General features: G+C 36.4%; 1 protein-coding gene across 16 annotated transcripts in view; it reads left to right on the forward strand.

Annotated features, from left to right (window-relative positions):
* The window catches only part of LOC139965277 (uncharacterized), a 112348-nt gene extending 87426 nt beyond the window's left edge, over positions 1 to 24922 (forward strand). For 14 of the 16 annotated variants that reach the window (XM_071967473.1, XM_071967465.1, XM_071967470.1 and 11 more), the window contains 13 exons: positions 1435 to 1527; positions 2252 to 3306; positions 5553 to 5564; positions 7018 to 7176; positions 7589 to 7771; positions 8952 to 9071; positions 11147 to 11311; positions 12265 to 12383; positions 13681 to 13755; positions 14286 to 14478; positions 15208 to 15325; positions 17306 to 17455; positions 20683 to 24922. In XM_071967473.1, coding sequence (XP_071823574.1) covers positions 1435 to 1527; positions 2252 to 3306; positions 5553 to 5564; positions 7018 to 7176; positions 7589 to 7771; positions 8952 to 9071; positions 11147 to 11311; positions 12265 to 12383; positions 13681 to 13755; positions 14286 to 14478; positions 15208 to 15325; positions 17306 to 17455; positions 20683 to 20768 — 2528 coding nt within the window. In that variant the 3' untranslated portion in view covers positions 20769 to 24922. The remainder of the gene's footprint in view (positions 1 to 1434; positions 1528 to 2251; positions 3307 to 5552; positions 5565 to 7017; positions 7177 to 7588; positions 7772 to 8951; positions 9072 to 11146; positions 11312 to 12264; positions 12384 to 13680; positions 13756 to 14285; positions 14479 to 15207; positions 15326 to 17305; positions 17456 to 20682) is intronic. The other 2 variants (XM_071967476.1, XM_071967466.1) reach the window with 2 other exon arrangements.
* The last annotated feature ends 1414 nt before the right edge of the window (positions 24923 to 26336 follow it).

Consider the following 26336-nt stretch of genomic DNA (forward strand, 5'->3'; position numbering starts at 1 on the left):
AGTTCATTTAAGACCATGAGGGGTCAAAACTTGAAATCCTTGTAAACACGATATCTCCAGATGGGAAACTTTATTGGCTCTCATATTTTGCATGTGGCTTCCCTATAGTGAGTACAAGAACCCAACTGTTTGGGGTAGGCAGAGGTCATTTGGGGTCAGCAGAGGGCAAATGGTAAAAATCTCCAGAACCTGAACAAGAAAGGAGCTCATGGTATAATTGCCTTATGTAGGGTAAAGAATTTACACAATTAGTGTGGGTGAAAGGTCATCAAAGGTCAAACCCTGAAAACCATGTAAGCACAATATCTCAAAATAGGAAACTTCACAAGATCTCAAATCTAACTTAAGGCTTTCCTATAATGAGTACAAGATCCCTAATGTGGTGGATATCAAGGTTATTTAATGTCAGCAGTTGCCAAAATGTGAAAACTGTAACTCTCAAAAATCAAATTTGGTCATGGTTTATATGCACATGGAAGATTATTCTTATGGTGAGCAATATCTACATATTTTTATGCATGTCAAAGGTCAATTGAAGTCAAACAGATATGAAAACATTGATGATATCTCAAAAAGGGAATATTGACTGTCATATTTTACACCAAGGTTATAAGGATTCACACTGATAACATTCTTTGAAACCTTTTGGAAATTTGCCTTCATCATGTGTGCTGCACCTAATGTTGATCAGTGTTGGCAACTTTCTCACTAGTTAGTGGGAAAAAAATGCATAGAAGGTCATTCAAATTTTCCTAAAAATGACTCAAATTTTCCTCTGACTTAGGGACATCCTCAGAATATGATAAGATAATGATCTGTCTTGGTTACAATACTCCAGTATGTGAAAAGACACATTGTATAGTAAATAACATGCTATGAAATCTAGACTTTATTGTACTTGCAATCATCTACTTTCAGTAGTATTTCATGTCTATACTTTTAGTAGTATTTCCCTCTCACCATACCATATCACTGTACTGTACAAAACAGCTGTAAGATGTCATTGCTCATTTTAGCGGACCAAGAGGTCGACGATTATCTGCAAAGTACCATTAAAAGGGGATTTCCTTCTGACCAATCAATACAGGCAGTAAGCTAAAGTCAGTTTATCAGTTTTCACCACTTGACCTTAACCACAGGTCAACCATATATCTGTTCATCTATAGATGCAGTGACAGAAATTGCTACAACATTTTCGTACTGGTAGAAATGGGATGTCCATTCTGGTGACAGACTGCATGTGTTAGCCAATTCCAGACAAATTTGACAAAACTGCTATGGTCTCTAGGGAGTAAAATGGTTCCTTTTAGAGCGATTAGGTCACTGATAATGATCTTGATGACTGGGAGGGGGTCTTCACTCTGGTTCTTCTTGCATTGATAGAAATGTTCATGTAATATTTATGAATAAAAGTGATTATTTATTTTCCTCTAGATAACGTTGTGTCATTCAGACGGAGGAATTCAGGATCTACATCTGAAGAAAAACCAAGAGAAGAAAAAGAATTAAGTAGGAAAGCAGCTGAAGGTTTGTAAATGACTCTTGATCCAACTTCAGGACTATCATCCTCCTCTCCACACCCCTCCTCCCACCTCCACCCCCCTGCCCCAATCCCTATTTCTATTTATCTCCATGTCCATCCCTGCTCTTATTTCTCTGTTTTATACCTGTTTATTACCTCGATGTCCCATTTCTCTCACATCCATGCTTCGCTTTCCATTCTCCTGTGTTTGTCCTATATCTTCCTTTAGAAGTACATTACTTCATGTTTTTGACACCAATCATAGCAAGGTATTATTCTTCTTCAATTAGGGTATGGGTTTACTATGACAAGGGTAAATACAGAACTGGGATGACTTGTAAAATGGGTTGATTCAGACACTAGATAACATTTGAGAGAGTGTTTATACACTTTGTAAGTATCAAACCAACTGTCATCCTTTTCAGTCGATGAGTTTGCTCGTAATGATGTTCTCTAAAGTTGTCATCTTGGGCATGCTCTTGAGATTCAATCACTTTCTTCACATTGAAAATGTGTAACAAAAGTCATTTTGTCACCAATTTCATATAGTTGCATTTCACAGTTGTGACTCTCCTACGACTAAGCTGTTTTTTGGTCCTATTCTCTTTTCCTCCAGAAAACCAAAGAAATGCCAAACAGTCCGATTTTGTCACCATATTTCACTTAGTTTCATTTCACAGTTGTGACTCTCCTACTAAGCTGTGTTTGGTCCTTTTCTTTTTCCTCCAGAAAACCAAAGAATTGCCAAACAGTCCGATGCAATAGAAAACAGAATACCGGTGGGAATTCCCCAGGAACATACCTCAAATGACGTCCTCGTCAGAAGGGAATCTCAGGAATGCCAACCCGAGGGGAACAGCGTAAGCCAGCATAATGATGTGAACAACAGGTTGTTGGCAGGTGACGAAGCTAAGGAGACAGAAGGGCCTTCACTTCAAAATGGCGGCTTGTTGGACGTCCATCCGGCCGACTCGGAAGAAGATGACAAGATGAACAGAAAAGTATCCGTTTCTCTGCGGAATACTGCCACAGTAGACCAGAGAATCGAGAAACTGAGAATTAGTAGTATCGATGAAGTGCCGCAGTCGCCTAAAGAAATAGACCTGGAAAATCAGGGATCGGTCCAACAACTCCAAGATCAACTGACAAAACAGGGTTCGCAAGATTCTTCCGAGGGTGCCCCCACCAATGTCAGTCAGTTGGCCAAGAGTTTGGCCGATCTGAAAAACAATCTGAACAAAACGCCGGTCCCCCCTAAACCTGCAGAAGAGGTCGTCGAGCAACCTACCCCAAAGAGGAAAGAGACCGTTACAGACTGGATGATGGTGTTGATAAAAAATAAACGCAAGCTTGAAATAAAAGACTGGGACTTTAGAGATTTGACATCGAAGGATGACGACAACGTCTTTAGCTTCACTGAAATGGATTCAAAGTCGGGTAGTGTTCCTCCTCCTCCTCCACCGATGGGAGGTCCTCCACCTCCCCCACCTCCACCAGGGGGAATGCCACCTCCTCCACCCCCACCACCTCCGATGGGCGGTCCACCGCCACCCCCACCACCCATAGGTTCGAAGAATATAACAAAGGAAGGGTACATGACGTACCCCCCTAAGGGTAAAAAGACAATCCGCCTCTTCTGGAGGCAGTTCACCCCCGTTCCGGAGACTTTACTGAAGAAGAACAAGTTGGATAATACCATCTGGAAGTCTTTGGTCGATGTGAAATTGGACACTCGTAAATTGGAGACTCTGTTCGAGTCAAGGGGTAAAGACTTCCTGCCAAGGGTGAGTATATAGATCCCCCTACACATCATCGGTTGCAGTGTATATGATTCGTTGCTTTTGATTGGCTGTTTAGAATAATTTATCAACACAAGCTGTTTGAAAAGTAGTTTACAAAATGGCTTGAGTGGATTAGAATTGTACTTATTAGAAATGTGAAAACCAAGGATGTTTTGTTATTTTGTGACAAAACAAAAGAAGACTTATAAATATTGAATGTATGTCAGTGAACGACATATAGCTTTCTGGTTTTCTAAGGGTAAAAGAAGATGAATTGGACATGAAAATAAAATTTTGTAGCTGGTGTAATATTGCAAAGTTTGGGAGCACGCCTTTTGTACTGTAAACTGGTTTGCCCTCGGAAAATCTTGACATTTACTGTCATTGTTTGACAAGAATGTAACTTATGCACTGGTGGACACCCGCTTACAAAGTCGAGCCGAAAATATAAAAGAAAGAAAACTGATATGTTTTGCAGGAAAATTCAGTCCTGGACTTCCTTGAGCTAGTGAGAGAATTATTCACAGGGCTTTTACAATGAAGGATAATGCAGTTTCTTACATCTTCCTTTCCCCCATCTCTCCACCCACACCCATAAAATAGAGTAAAACCCAATGCCAAGCAATTACCTGTAGACACCTTAGCAGATTTGCTTTTTTGGCTTACAAGGTTTTTATTTTTCAGTCCTTTATCAATGACCATTGTGCATCCTACCTATATTGTATAAATTTCATCCTGTACAGTAGTTGTTTTCCTGAAATCTTTGTTTTTCGTAAAGATGTTCATAAATTGCTCTGTGATTTCAGTTGACTATTTCAAGAGTAAGATGTAGATTTGTCTTGCTTTATAGTAAAAATGCTTTGACAAAAAAGTTTCAAATGAGCTCAAAGCCATTTCTGAATTTGGTATCAGGAGTTTTTACAACTGCTTTTCATGATGCTGACTGGACAGATCTTCTTATTGGATGGCTTAGCCATTCCCAGCTAGTCAATGAAAACAAAGCCTTGTTTGAGAGAGAGGGGAAGGTAAACATAAGAACAAGGGTTAACATAATTAAGAACAAGGTTTATTCATCATCCTTGAAAATGATTTTTTTTCTTAAATTTTTGCATTTGACATTGCATCTTTTCTAAAGTTCAAGTTGTATGTTTAAGTCTCATAATGATTATGTAAATTGCATCAATTAAATCTGAATAATTTACTAATACTTTTAAAGTGACAGCAGAGTATTACATCTGTGGTATTCTCTCAGTTCTCGATCATTTTACAATTTTATTCGTTGGTTAAGAATTTGTCTCAGGGTTTGTCAAAAGTTTAAACGAGACAATTATCTCAACCCCAACCCCTTTAGACAAACTGCAAGGCTAAAACTAAAAATCATGTCTCATTTCTTGGCTTCAGGTTGTCGAAACTGCGAATATTTGAATTGAAAATTCTGATCTTTCACTCTGTTTTTCGAATGCTTCAAGGAGAACATGAAATCACCTATCCAATGATCCTCCTGATACACCAAAACCAAATTAGCAATATTCTGGAAAATTTTCCCCTTTTTGTGTTATGAAAGGGTTTTTTCTTTCGTCTCTGTCATATCTTAAATGAGATATGTTGCAACAGTTGTTTCATATCTCATGAAAGAAGATTTTTGCTTTTATTTGCCAATTTTTCTTCATAAATTTGCCAATCCGACCAATTTAGACAACAATCTCAGATTCTTGCAGACAATTCATATTAATTAGCTAGTGAGTACGCAGTGATCCGATAATGGAAGAGGTTGTCGACTAGACACTATTTCGTAGTAGTATAAATAAGCTAAACAAAGCAAAGAGGAAATTTCCAAAAATCTGATAAAGAAAACGCTCAATATAAACCCAACCAATTAACTGCATAGGTTTATGCCGTCACTGTGCCAAACAGCAAATAAAATTGAATAAAATCGACTAAGAATAAGCTGCTTTACATTTTCATTTAGATTAAAAACAAAAGAACTAACCCAGTATTAAAATAACCCTCTTACAGCCTGCCCTCTGTCATTGCATGAAATGTCTGGTATTAATGCTGAGGCTATTTTTTTTTTTTTAGCCTCTACCTCGCTAGCAAAATGTTTGCAACTGCTAACGATTCATTGTTTCTCACTTCTCTCTCTTCGGATTATGTTTTAATTTTGCTACCCTCTCTGTGTGTTCCTCCTTCTCTAACCTTGCACCGAATGTGGCAAATCCATTTACGTGTCATGCGCTTGCAACTGCCAGGATACAGGAAAGGTTTGTGTTTTATCTTCTTTGTTTTGTTTTTATTATCACTTGTTTTATCTTACAATTAAGTATCAATTTTTTTCCCTACAAAACTGGATGGAATAGTGACACGTTAAGAAGCGCTTATTTCCTTTCCAAATATGGGGCACGATTTTTTGGGGCCCAAGTTTGAGAATTTAATTTATAGTTGCAGTAGCACTTATAGGTTATTTGGGAGGGGTTTAGTATAGAATATCGAATCTCTAATGGTTTTATTATCCGTGCTGTGGCCGAGTGGATGAAGGCGGTGGCATTTGAAGCAATGAGGCTAAGCAATCGGGAGGTTCAGGTTCCATACCCAGCCGGGTCATAGTATGGTGGGTTTTTCATCCAAAAGCAAGCTATGGTTTTCCAATCTGAAATGACTTTCTACAATTGAAAAGATTCCAAATTTGAGCTTAAAATGTTGAATTCAAAGCCACCCGACGTGTAAGTTGTAATCCATAAGCCCTTGCAGGTTTTTCCCACATTTGTGGTCGCTTAAGCATCGTAAAAATAACTGCTGATTGTTATTATTATTATGATATTGACACTGTTTCTTTCTTTGTTTGATATTTAATTATTCAACCTTGCTTCTAGTCATTGATATTTACTTGTAAATGCAGCTTGAAAATTTGTTGGCAAAATTAAGTGTTACCTCAGTTTTGCTTCATGGGCTACTTTTTTTCCAGCATTTTGGAGTCATTGATGCTTGTGTCAAAATTCCTTGTTTATGATTCTTGCTTTGTTCTTGCATTGTTCTTTAAACAGACGAAATAATTAATAACTGATTACAATTTGAATAATCTTGGGGTTTTTTTTAGTGGTCAGCCTCCGAGACGGTTATGTCTGTCCCTTGTATAGCTTCACTTAGATTCTGTTAAGGAATCCCAGATCCTGTCATTGAGGTGGTCTTAACATCATATTGTCCAATATTTGAACTTTCTCTGAGTTAAAATCCCAGCTATTATAACTGAATTCAGTTTTTTAACAAAATTTCTGTATTCTGGAGGCAAACTTTCGGGGACTATAAACCAGTCTTGTTAGGAATAAATAGAATTTCAGCTGTTTATCTCTTACTTCATCAGCTGAAAAGGTTTCTATTAACCATACTGGTTATTCTCTCTACTCCCTCCTTCAGACAAAAACAGAAAACTAGGAGAATATAGTCTCTATTGTCTGTATATATAAAGTCAAATATGCATGTGTGTTATAGGCTGACGACTGCCCGCCAGTTTTATAGTTGCAGATAATTATATTTAAATTTGTAATTGACCACCTTCAGCAGAATGTCTGAATTAAGCATTTCCAAAGTTATAAAAACGTTGGGAATTTATTGCAACCCAAAACTCAATATTTCTGTTTTCGTGTATTCATTGGGTTTTGTTTTTGTTTATTTTTTATACCCTCTTTGCATTTTTTCTACCCCGTTTATATTTCTCAGAAAGCCACAGATTCTCAGAAGAAGCAATTTATAACCGTACTGAATTCCAAACGATCGAATGCAATAAACATTGGTTTAACAGTGCTACCTCAACCAGAGACCATTAAGCAAGCTGTACTTCACATGGATTCCCTTGTTCTTACCAAGGAGAATGTCGAGGTAAAGAGAAAACAGGAGGATGGCCTAGTTAATACTCAAGTGCAAGATGTTTTTCTCGGCAAAAATCCATTTGGTTTTGATAAAATTGCCAGGAAAGTTACACAGAATAAGTTGTGAATTTGGATATTTTCCAAAAAAAATTAACATAAGTCAACATTTTGTATGTGAAATGGAACCTGACTTGCTCATGGACTTCATGATGACAATATGTTATAACAATGTTTTAGCATCCAAATTTATCAAAACTCGTCCAAAAACCTATTCTATAAAAGCTGCTTTGAGTTAATATGTGTCTGCATGTGAAGGTTTTCTGTATGTACAACAGGGCTTGGAATCCCTCAATCCGATAATCAAACAGAGACAATTTGTATCTATTGATCATTTCTGCTCATTTTTGTTTTGATTATTTCAGAGGCTTTTATCGATGGCCCCGACAGAAGAAGAGATAGACATGATCAGAGATGCACAGAGAGCATCTCCAGACACTCCTCTCGGCTCTGCAGAAGACTTCCTGATGATGCTGGCATCCGTCGGAGCGTTGGAGGCACGACTAAAACTATGGATCTTCAAGATTGATTATGATAACCAGGAAGAGGTTAGTGTTAATAAGAAACCTCCCGAAGGAATCATAAAGAAAACCAAGAGGCATCATAGACTGACTTTCCTCGACATCAACTGATAGTGAGAAGTCTGGCCAAATGGATCTCACATACTGATTAATCCTTGAAATAAATTGATCGAGAGAAGTCTGGCCAAATGGATCTCACATACTGATTAATCCTTGAAATAAGCTGATTAAAGGCTCTCGCCCCAAACCGCTACGGCCATCTGAAAAAGTTATCTTTCTGTTGCTTGCAAGTGACGTTTTGTTTGTGTCGGTACAAAATGCAGACAGTTATGAAACGTGATACCTTGCTATCTTTAGCTGGACCTGAGATGTCCATCGCTGTATCGTTTATACACTGTGATGTGGGTATTGATCGCAGCTGTATGTACTGACTGTACACAGTGTCTAATTACCGACGGTAGCAAGCTGTGTGTGTATTTTCTGGGATCAATGGTGGTGTCTAACATTTCTGTTACACCTCATTTGAAACTAGGTCAGATTACTGGCATTAGACGTTTCTTTTTGCGCGAGTCTTCACACCCTTTAATCAATTATATCCCTCTCCTTTCCAAGCACGAATCTTTTGTTTTTGAGATATTTTAGAAAATGAAACGATAAACAAAGTTTCCTGGTTTCCTCACTTGGCATCCTAACACATTTTACTTGAGAGTGTCATGAATAGTAGAAAGTAAGGTACAACAAAACCATTCATACTTTAAATTTCTTTACCTCAATTCAGTAAACACAGCCCGTGATAAAAAGCTTTCCTTCTTTCAATGTGAATTGTTAACACCGTTTTCTGGAAAGTAACTCGCACGGTCTACTTCTGAGAAAGTAAGGACTAAATAAAGAAAAGATGAAAAGAAAAACACAGCTTTGGTTTGTTTGATATTATGTTTGGACACATCAAAATAAGCTGTACAGAATAATTAAGCATGCATTTGTCACCAAACAAACGTCCAAAATTATGATCTTCCAAGAAAAATAGAGAGACAAAGACCATTTTTCTGCTTTGTGTATAAAAAGCTAATTCTGGGATAAAATACCCTTTTTGGCATTTTTTTCAGTTAACCTTTTGCTTTAAATTCCTTTTGTTCTTCATAGATTTGTAAAATGTTTCTATAAGTTTCAATAATCGGTTTTTCTGTTCTTTTTTTTTTTTCTTTAGGAAATTGCAGAACACTTAGCAGACTTGAAGACTGGGATTGATGACTTACAGAAGTCGAAGACATTCATGTACATCCTGGCCGCTTTAAGAGCAGTAGGAAACTTCCTAAATGGTGCAAATGTAAGATTCTTGGTTTGTTTTTAATCCTGGTAAAGTAACAAAATGAAAGAAAGTTTCTAATGCTTACCAGTTGTAGAATTTTCACACAGAGACAGGGATGTAAGTCTTCCGTATTTTTACGGAAATCCGGTTTTTTTTATTATTCCAATAAGTCTTCCGTATTTTTTCGGAAATCGGTTTTTTTTTAATTCCAATAAAGTTCCACAAAATTGTTCGAATATCAAAGACACAACGCGGCAAAAATGCCTGGCCCGTTGCAGCAAGCTAAGTTCCACAAAATTGTTCGAATATCAAAGACACAACGCGGCAAAAATGCCTGGCCCGTTGCAGCAAGTCTTCCGTATTTCTACGGAAATCGTTTTTTTTTTTAATTCCAATAAAGTTCCACAAAATTGTTCGAATATCAAAGACACAACGCGGCAAAAATGCCTGGCCCGTTGCAGCAAGCTAACTTCAATTTTCACTCATCGATCATTCAAAATACCATTTCCAGTTTCGCATCATCGCATTGCACTGTACAACATTGTGCCATGTGAATATCGTTGCGTACGTGCGAACTTCAAATCGCTATAACTCATTTCTGTCGTTGAAAAACCTTGCCTAATTCATGTTGATTGGACTGCTAATTAATAATATCTTCGTAACTGCTGGTGCTCGAATTGGAATTAACGCTTGTGATATTTGTGAGCGGCGCAAATCTACGGGATACGCATATGAAAGTCGATATTTGTGATCGCATTCGAATGTGAGACTGTTTTTTATTCCGTAGTTCGCTGCGACGTATTCGTAACTGTAAGCTAGCCTAACATAACGATAGTGTGTAAGTAGTAAGAACTACGGGTAGGATGTGTTAGCGCTAATACTTCTAAGCTAGCCTAACATACAGTAACGATAGTGTGTAAGTAGTCAGAGCTAGGAGTAGGATGTGTTAGGACGGCATTCACCTGGGGTCTCCGAATAGTTTTCCGTTTTTTTTTTTTTGGCTGCACCTACATCCCTGCAGGGAGTTCTTTATGGTATGATTAAATATTTGATATCATGCACATACTTAAAAAAAATGGAATAATTAAGATTTAAAGGATTCATCTCCCAATGGGCACTACATCAGAAAGTAACAAAATGGCAGCCCCCTGACACAATTTTCAAACCCTTATATCTCCTACAAAAAGTACTTTTTTCATTTATATTTGGGGATTTTTCTTCACTAAGACCTCTATCATATAACAAAAAGTTGTTGGTTGGTTAACTTCTCCTTTAAAATAATTCAATGACATACAATTTCATTTCTGTTATAAGTTTAATATTTAAATGAAGTATCTGGTTGGATTGAAGCAGGATATAGGATTGGATTTCCAATTACATGTCAGTTTGTCTGCACTTTTCCTATGAAGATCTAATGAAACAAACAACATTGATCATTTTTAATTTTGATTTAGAGAACAGAAATTAGAAAATAAACCTTCTTGAATATTTAATGGCCTTTTAACAAGTATGTCATAGTTTAGTAACAAGTTGTAATGTCCAGCCTAAACTTTCTTTAATTTTCTTTTTTTTCTCGTTTTGGAAAATTTCTAAAAAATTTTTTAATAACAGACGATATTGAATTTTTCTTGGTTGAAACTGCCTCTTTTGGTAATATGGCTGTTTTTAGTGTTAATCTGAAAGGAGAAACAAATGGTGATAATTCCTGCATTAATATAAGATATGATTTTATTGTAGTTAAGTTGTTAAATAGAATCTGCAAGTGTTATAAAATAGAAGATACATTGGCAAAATCACAACAAAACAAAAATCACGACAAAAAAAAATAAGGAGAAACGTGTAAAAAAATGGCAAAATCTTAAATGTATTAAATCATGTATGTATTTATACATATTTTTCTTAAGGTAGTTTTTACTGCACCTGGAGCGGTCCTATATTAACACACTATTAAGATGACATACGCGTAGTAACATAGAAACAATGAAACTAATTTGTAGTAACTTGCAGTGATGGTTAACAGTGTAAGTAATACAGCTTCGTGTTTCTTTAAGGCTCACCTTAAACCAATTTCAATTTTTCATTTTTGACGTTAGGTCGAAGGGTTCCACATTGAGTACTTGAGTAAGGTGTCAGAGGTCAAAGATACGTCCTCCAGCAAGCAGAGCCTTTTGTTTCATCTCTGCTCCATCATCAGAGAGCAGTTTCCTGAAAGTACAGATTTCTTCTCTGAAATAGGATCCATAAAGAGATGTGCAAAGGTAAGCTAGTAATGCATGGTCAGAGTGACAGACCTGTTTGAGCCGTGCAAGGCATGGCTCCTGCAGGTAAATTGGAACTTCTTTTTTTGTTTTGGGTGATGAAAAACAGACAATTGACCAATTTAAAGTAACAAATGAGGTTGAAGATAAGCAGTACAAAAATTTGGAAGCTTTAAGAGAGAAAGGAGCTATTTAGGAAAAATAATGATAGGTTGCCCCAGACCTGGCAAACCCACCCTGCTAGGATGTACCCTTAAGCTAAGAAAAACGTAAAAATAAAAAATAGTTCCTGGTAAGCTAATAAGTACCTTAATAGGTACCTTAAGTACCTAACTATAGGTAGTATAGTGGTCTGTGGTAGCTTTTAAAATCAATTAATTTTGCACAGTGTTAAACATAAGTAGCTGCACATGTGGCGTTTAAGTCAAATTGTAATCACAATTGCAATTTTAATCTACAAAGCCTTAATGGAAAAAGCCAAAATTGCCACAGTGAAAATAGGAAATATCAATTTTATACTTTGAGACACTTTTTTTAATTATTTCACCCATTCACTGAAATTATACAGTTAACTTCAATTAAGCATGGAGTTAGGGAACTCTTTCCTTGCTTTGAGCAGTTTGACCTCCTTTTACAATATACTTCTTGTTATTTCTGGTGAAGTCTGATGAACCATCGATTAAATCACATAGTTGAAGAAGAGCTCTAAACCACAGAGCAAAATCAGTGAGATTGTCATACCTGCTGTCCTTTGAAAGGACATGAATTCCTTTAGTATCTTCGCAAAAGTACGGCACACCATCCTACTTAAGTACCAAATTAAGTACTTGGTAGTACAAACTGGAGTACCTCAAGTACTTAAGTACCTTAAGAACTAAGTACCTAGTTAGTTAGGTAGTTATTCATTACATCTGTCGTCCAATATTTCTCACTTCCGTTCTTTTCCACTCAAGGTTGATTTTGATGAGCTAGAGACGAATCTCTTGAAACTGGAAGAAGAGTGCAAAGCATCCTGGGAACACTTAGAACTAATCTACACAAAACACACCATGTCCAGAGAATTTTATAGAAAGTGAGTCTCGCAATATATTTCTCTTCCGGTTTTATGTTCAGATTTGGTTGTAGAATATATTCCGATCTCTTGTGACTGTAGTAGTATCTTAAAAGTAACACAGTTCGATGCTTCTGCTAACCATTACAGTTTGCAATTTGCAAAGCTGTTTTTTCCCCCCCTGTCCCAAAAGTGCGAAAGCCCAGGTCTGTTTCCAAGCCCTGATGTCCTCACCCTGTACTGTTGAATTTGACACGAACAAAGATCGTGATAAACAAGCACCATATGATGATTGATGCTAATCACTGTTAAAGAAAGAAGCTAATGCCTGCTGCATCATCCTATGACATTCTCTGACAACATCAAACTACAAAAATGTTAGCAAACTGCTTATCCACTTAAGAGCCTGTGTATTAAGAGAATGTGTAAATGTATGTGGGCCTGACATTTTGATCCTAGCAGGATCTTCTTCAGAGGCTAAAACCTGCCATAGTTTTGGTGCAACAAAAAATTGCGATAGATTTTGTCACACCAGCTTTTCATGTGTAAGCTGGCTGCTCCTAATACCAACCTTGTGTACATAGCATAGTGTGCACAGACAGGCATGTACATACTTTCAGTTGAAGTACAACTGCAGTATACTGTTTTCAAGAATATTCAGATCCAGCAGCATTTGCTGCTCTAGTTATCACACTCACAGATACAAAAGCTATGCTGTTTTTTTTGCTATCAAAAATACTGGTTGTTGCATTACTTAAAATCATGCAAAAACTACCATCCCTTCACCATCACTGCAAATGTCATGTACCCTTTAGATAATGTTTCTTGATTTTGAAATGCTGTCACATGAAAGATTATATATCAAGTCCTTTGAGGGGAAGACTATCTACAGTACCTCTTAACTACCTCAAGTATATTGAAATCTATGTAGCTTGAATGTGGCTCCAACTTTAAGAGATATTTTCCTTTTTTTGTGAAATATTCAAAACTGTATTCATAAAAATGTATTTCATTTTTTACCGTAAGTTGATAATTTGCAATTTCTTTTAAAAGTACAGTTTGTTCTCTCTAGTAAGAAATAATAATAAAATAAAAAAATTCCTTTGTTTTCTTTTTGTATCCATTTCTGTAATACCCGCATCTTCTAATAAAACTTGGCCTGGTACATGTTTTTTTTTCTTTGTAATAAAAGAGAAAGAACTATATTTTTTTGGTATCATTTAGATTTGTTGTATGTCTTTTAAAGTAATAATGCATTATATTGTTTTAAATGAACAATAACGGTATTTTTACTTCTTTTTGTCTTTCCATTTTCTAGAACGAAAGATTTGCTTACTGACTGCGCTCAAAAGATACTTGTACTTAAAGTGGTTCATGTGCGAGTCTTAAACAGGTCAGTATTTGCCTCGTTTATTTCTTTCTGTGCCACTTTTGTAATGTATCTCCTATGTCTGTAGTACCCAAGTCCATACTCCTGCTGGTACTCGAGTACATGCTTCTGTACTCGTACTTAATATAATATACGTACTTGAATTCGTAATCAGAGAAATCTGATTACTAGGGGCTTTTGCACTCATGCTGGTACCCGGGTCATTGAAGTTGTACTTAAGGTTTAGTACTCACACCACAAAGTCTGATATGCAATATATACAAGCAATGTAACCTAAACTTCAAAGAAAATGTCCTTTCAAGCTCAGTTAGACCAAAGTAAAGTGTTTTTCATCTAGGATCAGTCCACAAATTTCTGTTAAAGCTCTGTCATATTTAAATGGCGGCATTAGTAGCTTTACCTCGACAGCACATCAATTGCATATTTTTGCTCAGTTTAGACCAAGAAGCCCTAAAAGACAAGAATGAAGTTCCCAACTACATGAACACTTTTATCAGTGACCCTTGTTTATTCTTCCCTGTGATGTCTCCTAGGTTTCAGAAGTTACTTCTTTTCTTGGGAATGAACGCCACGGCTGCCCAAGAGCTGAAAGTGACTGATTTCTGTTCCATAGTGAGCGAGTTCGCCCTAGAGTATCGTACCATCAGGGAACGTCACATCGAGATAGAAAAGAAGAAGGAAGACCATAAGAAACGCAACAAGACGAGAGGGAAGATGATAACTGAGGTAAAAACTGTTTTTATACATAGCTGCTTGTTAGGATGATAACTGAGGTACAATCTGTTTGTACACATAGCTGCTGGTTAGGATGATAACTGAGGTACAATCTGTTTGTATATAGCTGCTGGTTAGGATGATAACTGAGGTACAATCTGTTTGTATATAGCTGCTGGTTAGGATGATAACTGAGGTACAATTTGTTTGTACACATAGCTGCTGGTTAGGATGATAACTGAGGTACAATCTGTTTGTACACATAGCTGCTGGTTAGGATGATAACTGAGGTACAATCTGTTTGTATATAGCTGCTGGTTAGGATGATAACTGAGGTACAATCTGTTTGTATATAGCTGCTGGTTAGGATGATAACTGAGGTACAATTTGTTTGTACACATAGCTGCTGGTTAGGATGATAACTGAGGTACAATTTGTTTGTACACATAGCTGCTGGTTAGGATGATAACTGAGGTACAATCTGTTTGTACACATAGCTGCTGGTTAGGATGATAACCGAGGTTCAATATCTGCTGGTTAGAAATGAATATGATATCCTTTTTGTTTGTCACATTGTCCCTTTATTTGTACAGTGTATTGGAAGCATTAGTCCTGTTCAACTGTTAGAGCTGTTTCGTTTCTACAGACTGGTCATAGACTAAGAGAAAGGAAAATTAGAATGATAAATAATGTTTCTCTGGCTATTCCAGTTTTCATGTTTTCTGTTTCATCTGTTTTTAGAAATTTCTCAGCAAGGAAAAGGCAGAAGATGCACAGCTTAAAGCGTTGCTAACAACACGTGGGACCGCCCCCGGTGATGAAACTCTAGAGAGCCGAACGAGAGCAAGGCCGTCAAATAGTAAGAAAAATTAAACATCCAAGAAGTTGATTGAAGTCAATTAGAAACTTAATGTTACTTCTTCACTGGAAAATTGAATACTGTTTCCATGGAAACAGGATTAAATATTTAGGTCAAATCTTGTCCCTCCTAATTCAAGCAATCAAAGCATTTTATTTTCCCTTACATTTAAGACCTTTTTCCTCCTTTCAAGTTTGAAGATATTTTAGAAGTAAAAAGATTTATGAGAAAAAATGTTAGTAACTCTGTATCCTGTGTTCTATGTCTAAATTTGGGAGAAACATTTTTTTATTTCAGAAAAAATTCAGCTAACATGATAGTTTTATGAAAAGAAGTTGCTCTTCCTGTAGTCATTAAAGCTTAGCATAAGTGTGCAACACATTTGTTTGATGGAGTCAGATAGTTGGGGCTGGAGCAGTGGGGGTGTAGGGAACTTGTCAGACAACCTGTGCCCCCGAAGGTTTCCCGAAGTTTTTCCTCAATTCTTAGCTCACCAGTTTGTGACAGAACCTGTCAGACATGTTTCTCCGTATTTGAAAAGAAATGATTTGTAGCGAGACAACCTGTTCTGTTTGCTATCAAAGCGTTGCAATGTTTCATAGAGTAGGATTTCAATTAAAAACAGAAATAACACAGAGAAATGAAACCAAAACTCTTGTATTGTTGCCAACTTGGCCAAGCTAACCGAAGTTTTAAACCCTTGAAAAAGCTAACCATGCTAGAAAACGTTTTCTATCATATGATGTTTCTGTTTCCTGAATGACACTTTATTTGTTACTTAACCGAATGTTGTTTCTCTCTCCTTCTGGATATCTTCTCGTTATCTTTGCTTTCTCAGCGTGTACGCCCCACAGTGAGTTTAAAAGAGTTATTTGCACGTGCAGGAAGCATTTAAGAATATCCAGTCAATCATGTTTGGCTCAGTAGGGTAGAAATTTTTTTTTTTAAATTTAACCTGACGATAGATTTTGTGAACTCTTTTTCTCCCTTTCAAATTATTATCTGCATGTTGAATTTGGTAAGTCGTAAATGGCCGTCACCAAAGAAATTCTTCCCTAGACCCATAAATGGAGTTGATAACAAATTTTAAAATTGACAAGTTCAGAGGAATTTTCCATGGAAGCAAAAAATAATGAACAAATATTAACTTCGTATCGATAGACATCGTCCTTGAAAAACTGGGCTGCAGACCGTTTTCATTTGCCACACCCATGCCATTAAAACAGAAAATAAAAATTCTGAATTTTACCGTAAAGTTAATGCAAGGTCTTTGCGGTCAATTTCAAGTATATGAGAAGGCGTTATGAATTTGGCCAAGAAGGTAAATAAATTGAGCTTTGTCCCGTAGTTTTGCAGACCTTTCTATTCACTACAGATTTCAGGGACATTGTCTCAGATATTGCTTCACCCTCTCCGTTCAAATATTTTATGGAGAACCGTAATAAACTCCAGAAAAGAGACGGCAAAGAAAGGAAGAGAATTAAAAGGATCTCAGAAACAGATTCATTCTTTCATCTGATTTAGTAGTTCATCAGTTTGTAGTATATTTCAATGCTTACATGGTAAGGTAAAATAAAAAGGGGGAAAAAAATATTAAAAATTGACGAAAAGAATTGTCGTGGATAAGATCAGAATTTAGCAATAAATTTTGCTATTTTTGTACCCTTTTTTATTATAATTCTTTACAGTACTTAATTAGTTTACAAATATTTTCAGAGTTAGTAACAAAGTCAGTCATATACTGTACCTGCACAAGGTAAACTTTGAAAAGAAGCTTTGCAAAGATGAACAGATGGACGTAATATTCTTCAATTTCAAGGGAAAAGAAAGTGAAAAGTTTTCTGCCAAATTTTGCATTTTCTTATGTGTTGCTATGCTTTGTTCTCTGAAAGGGTCACATCTTGACTCTTGATTGTTGACCTTGTTTCTTTATGGCATGTGTGACTTATGACCCTTGACCCCCTAATTTGCATGATACAGGGAGAGGGCAAAGCATGCGGTTAGTGGACCCAGAGGAGGATGAACAGACAGATGAACTGCTCACGATGCTGGTGAAAACCAGGAAAGATTCCGCCAGTTCCCGACCGCCACGTAAGAGAGAAAGAGCTAGGCATTCCAACCGCAAATCACGTGAGTAAATGGGCCGTATTTCGTTTTTCTGTTTTTGGTGGTCCACATACCCCACCCTTTGGTGTACGATTCTTTATTCCATACACTAACTCTGAGATTGCCTTCCGTTTACTGTTTTCTCACTCCGTTCTGGGGGTTGTTTTACCTTCATGCTCCATTTCTGGGGTTGTTTACCTCCATGCTTCATCCAATATCCTGTATGCATTTGCATCCTCTCATCTTTGTTGTCTTTTCATCTCTAACTTCTTTAAGCTCTCTGACCAGATGTATTTGGAACTAGAATCATTTATCATGATGTCAATGACCAAAGTATATTGTTTTGTCGTTAATTAGCTGTGTTAATTATTCAGACGATGGTTTAAATGAACGTTCACAGAATGACTGAATCTTGTTTAGATATTGATCCACAATCAAATTAATTTTAGTTTTTACGAATTGCTTGACTTATTTTCCTAAGAAGTTATTTTTCTAAGAAGTTATTTTCCTAAGAAATTGTTATCCCTACAGAGTTATCTTCCTATGTCACTTTAAAAACATACATGACTGTCATGTTATTACTGTTATAATGCTACATGTAATGTTACTCTAATGCAGTTTGTCTACAATGACCAGAGAAAAGCATTGGTTGGAGCAATCGGCCAGACAGATTGAAAAATATATCACCATACCTAGGTTGAGCAATGTGCATGGTATGGAATAAATTAGTGCTCATATTTTGGGTACCAGTTTTGAAGGCTCTAAACTCTGTCTCACACATAAAATACTTGGTTACTGTGTACAGAAACCTGCTTTGTCAAATCTTTACACTTGTATAGCAATAATAAGATCACTGTGCATATCATTTTAGGGCATTGTGGACTTGTGATCTAATGATTGCAGGTTCTAGTCCTGGCCAGATCATTGCGTTGTGTCCTTGGGCAAGGCACTTTATCTCCATTGCCTCTCTTCACCCAGGTGTATAAATGGGGACTTGCGAGGTGACTTGTAAATATAGTTGCATGCGCCGGTTTGTGGCTGCACCCTATGGCAAGTCCCCCAGGGGACACGTGGCTGTGGTGCGCTGTGGTGCCCCAGGAGAGATTGTTTGAATTGTGCACACTTTGGTGTGTAGGTGTGACAAGTTACCAATGACCGGGTTAAGTACAGCGCGGCGAGACTTTATTGTAAGTTGCGCTCGCTATATAAGAACTGAGAATTATTATGATGATTATTATTTTATGATGCGATGCTGGATAAATTATTCCCAGAGTTGGGAGGGTGCTCATAACTAATAAAATAAGAGTCTGCAAACTCCAATTAGTGTAAAATTGTAGGAAGATTATATTTTACCTTTTTGAGGGCCATATTAAAAAAAAAAAAATGTGTGCGCCTTTTTTTTGAGATGCCCTGATCTGGTAAGTGGGATATGAATATTTTGTGTGAAATATTTTTTAGCCATTTTTCACTTTATTTTCAGTTATATTAAATTTGATGTTCGTCCCTTTTTGTTTGTGTGACATTTTTTTTATATTGTGAAACATATTCATTTCTCCAAAAAATAATTTCAGCCTAGTTGTACTACGAGATATATTCTAGCTTTTCAGTTGAAAGTAGAAAGATGCAAAGTTGAAGTATCATAGATTGTGATGAAAAGGCAGTAAATCAGGAATCATGGTTTTGATGCAATAGTAAGAATCATACAACAATGGCAGAATGAATCAAGAACATGTCCCCATTTTCAAACGCTAGAACAATTTTGTGAGAGGTGTCATTGGAAACTCAAAAAGTGGGTTGTTTGCTCCTTTTTCTGTGTTATTGTTTAAAAAAAAATTAAAAGATATTTGAGTTATTGAAAAAAAACAATATTGTTTAATACTTGTTAATATCAGATCATATGAATAATAAATACTTAGAAACCAACATGAAAAATTGGAAACCTTACCCTGAGCTCTGCTGTAATGTTGTCTTTATGCCTAATCAATATATTATTATGACTGATCATATCATTTATTAATCCACAGCTTAGTCGCACCACCCATGACTCATTGTCATTATCACTAATCAATATATCATCAACACCATTCTTACACCACCTTTAAACTCCATATCAGTATGACTTGTCATGTATTATTTGTCACTACACACCACACTTACACCACCTGTAACTCAATGTCATTATGACCATTCACTATATCATTTTAGCAATGGACACCATAGTGGCACCACCTGTACCTCAATGTCATTATGACCATTCACTATATCATTTTATCAATAGACACCATAATCGCACCACCTGTAACTCAATGTCATCATGACCAGTCAGTATATCATTTTATCAATGCACACCATAGTGACACAACCTCCAGCTTTATCATTGTACACTTGTAGAATAGATTAACATATTCATTAAATGCTTAACATCATCAATTTAAAAGTTAATGTGTTAACTTGAATGAAAGTGCCAACCACGAGAAATGTATAAAACACTGCCTAGTTTTCTGCTTAAATTTTACGTGTTGGACTCCTCCTTGCTAAGGTCATTAGCGGTCAAAGTCTGAAACCTCATATATTTAAAAAAAAATGTAAAACCAAAAAGTATTTGTATCTTGTTAAATTGTTCAGTTCTGAAGGAAGAAAAATCTTACCAGGTATATAAAGAAAATGGAAAATCTGTTGAAATTAACCTTACAATATTCTACAATCCCTTACAAACATTCCTGCAGATACGTTTGCAAAGTTAAAATAAACTTTGCTGGTAAGTCAGCATTGTACAGATACCGTTCAACAAGTCCTGTGCATTTACTGTGATGAAAATCTAATAACATAGCTATATGAGAAAATTCTCAAATGACAGAGTGAGGGAGCTGACCATCTGATTTAAAATATCTGCCTCTTACAGGCATGAGCTTTTTCCGCGAATTCGCGGAATATCCGTGATTTCTTTTCTACCTCAGGGACAAAAACTATTATCCTAACACACTGAAGCATACGCAAACTGGAGCCTATACCGCAATTTTTGCAAAGTTCCGTGATTTTTTTTTACCTCAGGCTCATCCATGCTCTTAGCTTATCTGGCCAGAACATGTTGCTACCCACTTCCCCACGCCCCCTACTTTTACAGAATGTATCAAAGTTAGAAAAAGAGAACCCTCTCCAACTAGAAATCTTACCAGAAAGAATCCCTTATGAAGAGAAAGAAAGCAGCCAAATTTATTCTGATTCTATCTTTATTTTCTTTGCCATTTCAGTAAGAAGAACTCTAAAGAGTGGTCTGACAGATGCCGAGAAGGCTGCACTTGGTCTGATGCCGAAATCACCCACAATTAAAGTTTAGCCAAGTCCAGATATCTGAAATCTACAAATTGGAAAAATGGACGTCAGGTCTCCATCCCAGCGATGAGACCAGTTGATGGTCCCCTCTTTCTGGAGACAGCAGTGTCATTCTCAAGATGTGATCCAGGTGTTCAAGTCTGTTAGTGGTCTGCTAGAGGACCATGGTCTTACACCCATTATGTCATTTCTGGTCTCATTGAGAGTTTTAAGTGAGGTTAAGACTGGTCTGAGTCTCACTAGACCAGTTTGTAGTCTCTTTGCCAGCAGTCCTCTCCCTAGTTGCCAATCCTAATTTACATTTAAGGTCTTGTGAGAGGTCTAAAGAAAAGTGGTCTTACGTCAGGTTATCATACCGGTCTAATCGTCAGGAAGAGTCTGAATACTAGACAGGGTGCAAGTCTCCTTGTCAGCAGACAGATACCTCTGACCTTAAATCACTTTTCACAGTTTAAGATCTGTGAGTGTTTACAGGGATACTGGTCTGTACACATGGTCTCAGTCTGTTCGCATATGAACTGGCAGGACAGACTGATAAAAAATTCTTCAGACCAAACTAACTACGCCATCGGAATAGTCTTCATATTCTGTATTCATATAATAACGGTTTGGTAAAAATGGTTTATAAATAATATGAGACAATCTTTATGCCCAGTTGAGATGGTTTAGCGCCTCCAAATGATGTGTCTTACAGGTAGTCTCATCCTCTGTCAGACTGAGTCTTACAAGCAGTCTTATTCCCATTTCAGTCTGAGAGAGGGAGAGAGTTGATGAGTCTGCTTGCTCCGCAATGAGAAGTACCATCGTACCTTAAATTGCAGACCAAAACGACTTAACCACTACTATGGTTTCCAGATAAAGAGTAAATGTGTCTAATTTTGCGATCTTAAATATCCAAGTGTTACAGGGTCAAGGAAAGACTGGTCTCTCTGAGACTGGTCTTGTGTCACCAAAGGTATTAAGAGAGACCAGTTAGAATATAGGCATCTTCTGGTGTATCTTCAGTATTGGTCAGATCAGTTAATTGTGGCAACAGTTTAAATATAAGCCCAGAATGGAAGTTAAAAAAAAGTCTAATATAACATAAAGAGCCTTTTTTCTTTGTGAGTGAGTGAGTGTGCCTTTTGTTATCATTCTTCATTTCTTTCCTTTTTTATACCCCTTTTTTTTTTCTTAAATTAATACTTTCGTTTTTATTTTCATAATTGCAGTATGTTCAAAGAGAGTTTTAAGTTTAGCTCTGCTAAAAATCAGAAGGCTTCCGCAAAAAGTTTATAGTACAATATAGTGGTCCTGTAATATTTTAAACAAGAGGCATTTGTACTTGTGGCGAGAAAATATTCATTTTCTATGTATATGATTTTATATATATAGGAATTTATGAATATTCATTGGGTAAACATGTACAGTTGCAGCAAACAATGTGTTCAAAGTGTGTGTAATTTTTTTTTCTTCCTTTTTTAGGCTATTTATATTGTTTTGTAGACTGGTTATTTAGATTGGAAGATGAAGAAATTAGGAATTGCAATGTATTTTTTAAGTTTCTATGCATTCTTTGCTAGATAAGACAGAGTATTAAAACTTGCTGATAAAATGTGAAAAAAGTTCAAAGATTTTGTATTTTAAATCATTGATGCCATAAAATCGTCTGCATAGTTATATAGAGTTGAGTACAGCATAATATTGGGTGAAAAAGAAAAATTCGAAAAAGTTTATCAATAATAGAAATGATCAGGTTCCTAAAAGAGATTGGATGTTTATAGGATGAGTTCTGTAAAGCTTTATCACAAATTTAATAAAGGAAAAAGAGGTTTAGGTCTTTGTCAAATAAATAAACATGTTCTCTAAAGAATGCCCATCTGCATGTAGCATTTTTTTCTACCTTTCCCTTGATGGGGAGGAGGATGGGAAGAATTGAAAGGGGGGCTGGAGGTAGGGCAGGAGCAAGACAGCTTCAAATGCAAGTGGCAAATCATAAAGAGTGTTTTGTAGATGCAAACGGTACTAGAAAAAGTAATAAGTAGATGTTACCTTATTCTGTTACACTGCCTAAAACTGAATTATATGTTTCTAGGATAGTGGTTTCAAGATGGTTCCTTTTGAAAGGAGGACTTTTCATATTGTGGGAGTGGCAAGAACAGAAATGAGTGTGTTGAATTTGTGTGGCATGCCCATTCCCTCCCTTCATCTATCCCTCCTGTCATCCCCACCTCCTCCCCTTTCCTCCCAACTACCTCCTTCAAAGTGAGTTTGATTTATGAATAATGAATATTCAAATATACCAAAACATGAAACTGGTCATTGCAAAGTTAATCATTCTTTGTTATAAATGTAATATTCTTTGCTCAAAATATTCATCACATCATTTCAAATTTTTTGCTGCCTTATTTTTAAGTGCCTGTGACTATTTTCCCACAACATGCATTACAAAAGATTATATTTTATCAATTGAATGTACCAGTGCCTTGCTTTTCTTCATTTATAATTATATTGATTAATTATTGCCTTGTCGGTCTATGTAGTATTTGAAGCTCCTATTAACCCCCTCCCCTTCCTCCCCTTCCCCACTATTAATAAATACCACAATAAATTTAGAAATTCAGAGTACCATTTCTAAGTAATATGATTTGTGAGTTTCCTTTCCCTATGGTCCACCTCCCCCCCCCCCAAACCACCTGTCTCCCAGAAAGTTTGAAAACACTTCTCAACTCTGTTCACAGCTCTATATACACTTTTTAAAAACTTCACACAAAATCTATTAGAGGGCAGTTCCACATACACCTGTCTACACACAACTACCGTAGTCTAAGTTCTAACTATCAACGTCATAGTTTAATCATTTTGTCACTGCCCTAACAAACACACCATCCAGTCTACTGTAGTACTGCTGTGTGCTTTAGTCTCACATCCACAATAGCTATTTGAATATTTGTGTATCTTTTCTTAGCAATGTATGTTTTTCAAAAGCATTAGGATTATAATTTGTATCGATGCACAGTGAGTCCAATCCTTCCAAAAACAAACAAAATATTATATATTATGTTCTTCCAACTAGGAATAGTATTCTCTTTATTAGAACAATTTGTCATTCAATTTTAATTTGTTATGGTTTCACATGTTTTGCATAACAAAAAAAACAAAACTAGAAGATATCAACAGAATCAATAATCAACTGTACCTGCCGACACTTGTAGCGAACAGAATAAGACTGGGCCTTAGTCTTAGCTAGGTTAGACTTAGGGTAGTATCCTAAGCGAACCTAAAATTCGCAATTAGTAGCGTACATTTAGGTCCTTTTTTAAAAAAAATGGAATTCTCTCAGGATTTTGAAAACAATTCAGACAAATAGCACATGATAAGATTATATTCCTTAGCAGATTTTTTTATTTATTTTTTTTTAAATTTTTTCTTTAGGTATGATAAATTGATGGATGTAGACTAGCTCTTGTTACTTCAGTGTGTTACACTTGTAAAACTCGCAGCCAACTTTAATCCAATTTCTAATGAACTATAATCAATCGGTGCACGAAAATTCCCGTCTGAAATTATCATCTTAGATTCACTTCCATTACTTCAACTTTATTGATGAATCAATTTTAAAGTCGTTGTTTTATCACCCTTCCTTCCTCTTCCCTTCCTCAATATTGTCCCTAACGGCGTTCCCTGTTACACTCCTATTTCTGATGTCACTGATTTTCGTTTGCATAAAATGTAACTACTCATTTCTGTACACCAAAAAAAAAATCGGTTGTATGTTCTATGTGGTTGATGTTCCCACAGCTTACCACCCAATCCCGACGCTGTATGGGGTACACTTTGTTGTTTTTAATCACACTGTGACGTTATGTTGGCGTACATTTTAAGAGGTAGTTATAGGGAAGTGTCCTCTAGGCTGGTGAACCAACGATTCGCACATGCATGTTATAGTATTGTCAGTTCTCTGCTGCTAAATCGCACATTCATTAAGTGTGTGTTATAATTCGTAAAGTTAGGAACAATTGGTATATATTCACCTCACTCTCCTTTAAAGATGTCTAGCAGTTTCCTTTTGTAAGGTGGTTAAAATCAGGATGACAGGGAGGGTGGGGGTGCTTACGTATTATGCACAGTATATGTGGAGTGTCATACCTAAAAATACAAAGATGCAATAAGAACAGATATTTCCATCTCTTTTCCCTTTATTGTGTTTCTTATTTCATTTCATCTTTGTTTAACATCAGCTGGAACAGTTACCGGACGAATCACAAAAGAGACTTAGTTTCCATATTCTTTATTCGCCCACTCCCCCCCCCCCACACACACACCCCTCCGTGGATTACAATACTCCCAGCCCGAAACTATATAGTTTAGGCGGAGACGTCAGTGTGTACGGAGATACATGTGAGTAGGGTGGGGGGTCGTTAAATGATAGGCATTTCTTTAACTGATTACAATGAACCAATTCATGAACACAATGGTATTATGTTTAGTGTCAATTGTCCTATTCATTGATGAGACTAAAACCTCGGCTGACTTGACATTCATACATTGACATTTCTTCTTCTAAATCGTTAAAGTACTTTCTAAGCAAAAGCCACCCAAGATAGATTATGGCTGGGCACGAAGAAACGAATTGATCCACTCTCGACCGTTCCCCGCCCGCATACTTCGAACTTGTCACTGTGTGAACTCAGGAAGGATCAACCCTGCTTGGAACTATGGCGACACACTTTCAGAGAAATATTTAAAAAAAACTGTGAGGAAAATCGTTATGCTTGCCACTCTTAGAAAAGCCAGGTTGCAGTGTACACTCAAAACAGAACATCTGAAAATAAATTATACGTCACCTTAACTTTGATATTAAAAGAACTGATTCTTTGTGTGGAACTATTTTAGCCCGTTTAGTGGTAAAATAAGTTGAACATATCTCTAATAAAGTTAACATTTAAAATTTAACTGAAATATCCAGTTTGGACGATGTTCATACACAGTACTTTCATGTCAAAGCACTCGTACTGACAGTATCAGCAATATGAATTATTATCCTGTTTATATCAGATAAAGATAAAGGATCTGTTTATACTGTTAAAGGGATACTCCGAGAGCAACGAAGGTAAACTACATATATGTTTGATTGATTGTTAACTATTTTGATTGGCAAAACTTCTCAAGATAGTTGGATCACAGTAAAAACTTTCCTTATGCTATTATAATCTTGTTGTTTATTTATCCTTGAAACCTGATGATACATTTGGAAATGTTTGCGTAATAGCTGTCAATGTTTTCTGTATTTACAATTCCAATAAAAATACATCATTTTTGTAGAAAAAGTGGATAAAGTGATTAAAATAACATACAGAAATGCACTGATAACATCATTCATTCTGCTGTTGCCAGATGCATTTATAAAATTCATAAATGTACGAGATACAAAATGAGGAAGAGGTTTTCGCCTTATAAGATACAGAAAATGTTCAGCAATTTTGCTAATTAAGCAATCAATTTTCAGGCACTAGGAAATCCTTCAAATACGAGTGCTTTGAAGCATAATATATAGGAGGACAGCGTAGCGTGGTGAAAGCACTGGCGGATC

The sequence above is a fragment of the Apostichopus japonicus genome, chromosome 3 (assembly GCF_037975245.1).
Source record: "Apostichopus japonicus isolate 1M-3 chromosome 3, ASM3797524v1, whole genome shotgun sequence".
NCBI lineage: Eukaryota > Metazoa > Echinodermata > Holothuroidea > Aspidochirotida > Stichopodidae > Apostichopus > Apostichopus japonicus.